Raw genomic sequence first — 1,413 nt, 5'->3', positions numbered from 1 at the left:
CGCTTGTCTATCTTCTGCGCATCCTGTCGAACGGAGTCACGCCGAGACACAACACGGTGCTGGAAACCGCGGCGCTGCCGCTCGTCATAGTTGTGCAATTTGTCTTTCTCATCTTTATGGACGCAGTCGTGGATTATTCACGTTGGAAGCGAACAAAGCAGCGTAAAAGCGAGAAGAAGGGTCAGTAACTGGCAACATCTATCACAACTACAGCAGAGAAAGTTTCAACCATTTTTGACTCATAAGAGAAAAAGCAGCACTCCATTCATCCCTCTTCAGATGCACCACATCTCTCCTTGTTTTTTTTTTCTCCTCCCTCCCAACTCACATGTCTATTCCGCGTTGCTAGCGTTGGCTAGCGCCTTCTTGACCTGAATCTCCGGCGACAGGTAGCCACGCTTCTCATAGTTGGTGTAGTACGTGAGCTTCTTGGGGTTCGGACGCGCCGCCTGCGGGAGCGTCTCGAACTTGTGCGGCTTAAGCAGCGCACGAAGCGCCAGACGGTTATGGTAGACTGACACGATGCTGCCACCGGCCGCCTCCACGGCTTTAATAGCAGACTCGGAGGCCTGCGAGACTTCAATGTCCAGCTTGGCCGTGAGGTGCTGGCTACCACTACCGAGCAGTTTGATACCATGCTTAACGCGCGAACATGTCACGAGTCCAGAGTCTACAAGATCCTTCATGGTGATCTTGTTGCTGGCGTCTAGGCGACCCATGTCCACAAAGAGTTGCAGCTTGTCCAAGTTCACGGTCTCCATGGGCGTCGCAAACTTATTGTTGAAGCCACGCTTAGGCACGCGCTGGTACAGCGGCGTCTGACCTCCTTCAAAGCCGGGTCCGCGACCAGAGCCTCCGCCCGAGCGTGCCTTCTGTCCCTTGTGTCCGCGTCCCGACGTCTTGCCCTTACCTGAGCCAATTCCGCGACCCAGACGCTTTCCGCGCTTGTGCGCTCCGTCATTGTCGCGTAGGTTGTTAAGACGAACACCTTCAAAGGCGGGCACAGCTGCAGCAGAGCTGGCGAACGCCACACGAGCGTTGCGGGTGGCAGGCAGAGCCCGCTGAAGCCCCTTTAGACTCCACATTCCACTAATGAAGGCAGTGATGTGTGGCGAGGAGATCAGTCGCAATTAATCGCATTTAATCGCATTATGGAACCACGCCACTCTAACATGCAATATTTTGACCAATCATGAGACTCGAGTCGGTTCGTACGCTATTCGTGCTAGATCGCCTAATGCTCACGTATAATAACCGACTAGCACGGGCCACAACTTTGTGAAGGTACTGCCAGTGCTTGACTCATTCCTGCTAACGGCCCCGAAGTAGTAGCTGTCTACTCCTTAGAAGTGAAAGCAAGAGAAATACGTGTGTATTACCCCACAGGCTACAGCGGCTGAAGCTACTGAAAAG

The 1,413-nt window shown here is 53.5% G+C and overlaps 1 protein-coding gene across 1 annotated transcript; it reads right to left on the bottom strand.

Annotated features, from left to right (window-relative positions):
- Positions 1-332: 332 nt before the first annotated feature.
- Positions 333-1,085, bottom strand: PITG_20118 (50S ribosomal protein L15; the record flags this gene model as incomplete). The annotated part of the gene is made up of 1 exon (XM_002895647.1): positions 333-1,085. One exon carries the CDS (start codon positions 1,083-1,085, stop codon positions 333-335), a length of 753 nt encoding a protein of 250 aa, XP_002895693.1.
- Positions 1,086-1,413: the final 328 nt, after the last annotated feature.

Source organism: Phytophthora infestans, genomic scaffold (genome assembly GCF_000142945.1).
Source record: "Phytophthora infestans T30-4 supercont1.144 genomic scaffold, whole genome shotgun sequence".
In the NCBI taxonomy this organism is placed as follows: domain Eukaryota; phylum Oomycota; class Peronosporomycetes; order Peronosporales; family Peronosporaceae; genus Phytophthora; species Phytophthora infestans.
The sequence above is the reverse complement of the archived record's forward strand: the minus strand, read 5'-3'. Positions and strand labels throughout refer to the sequence as shown.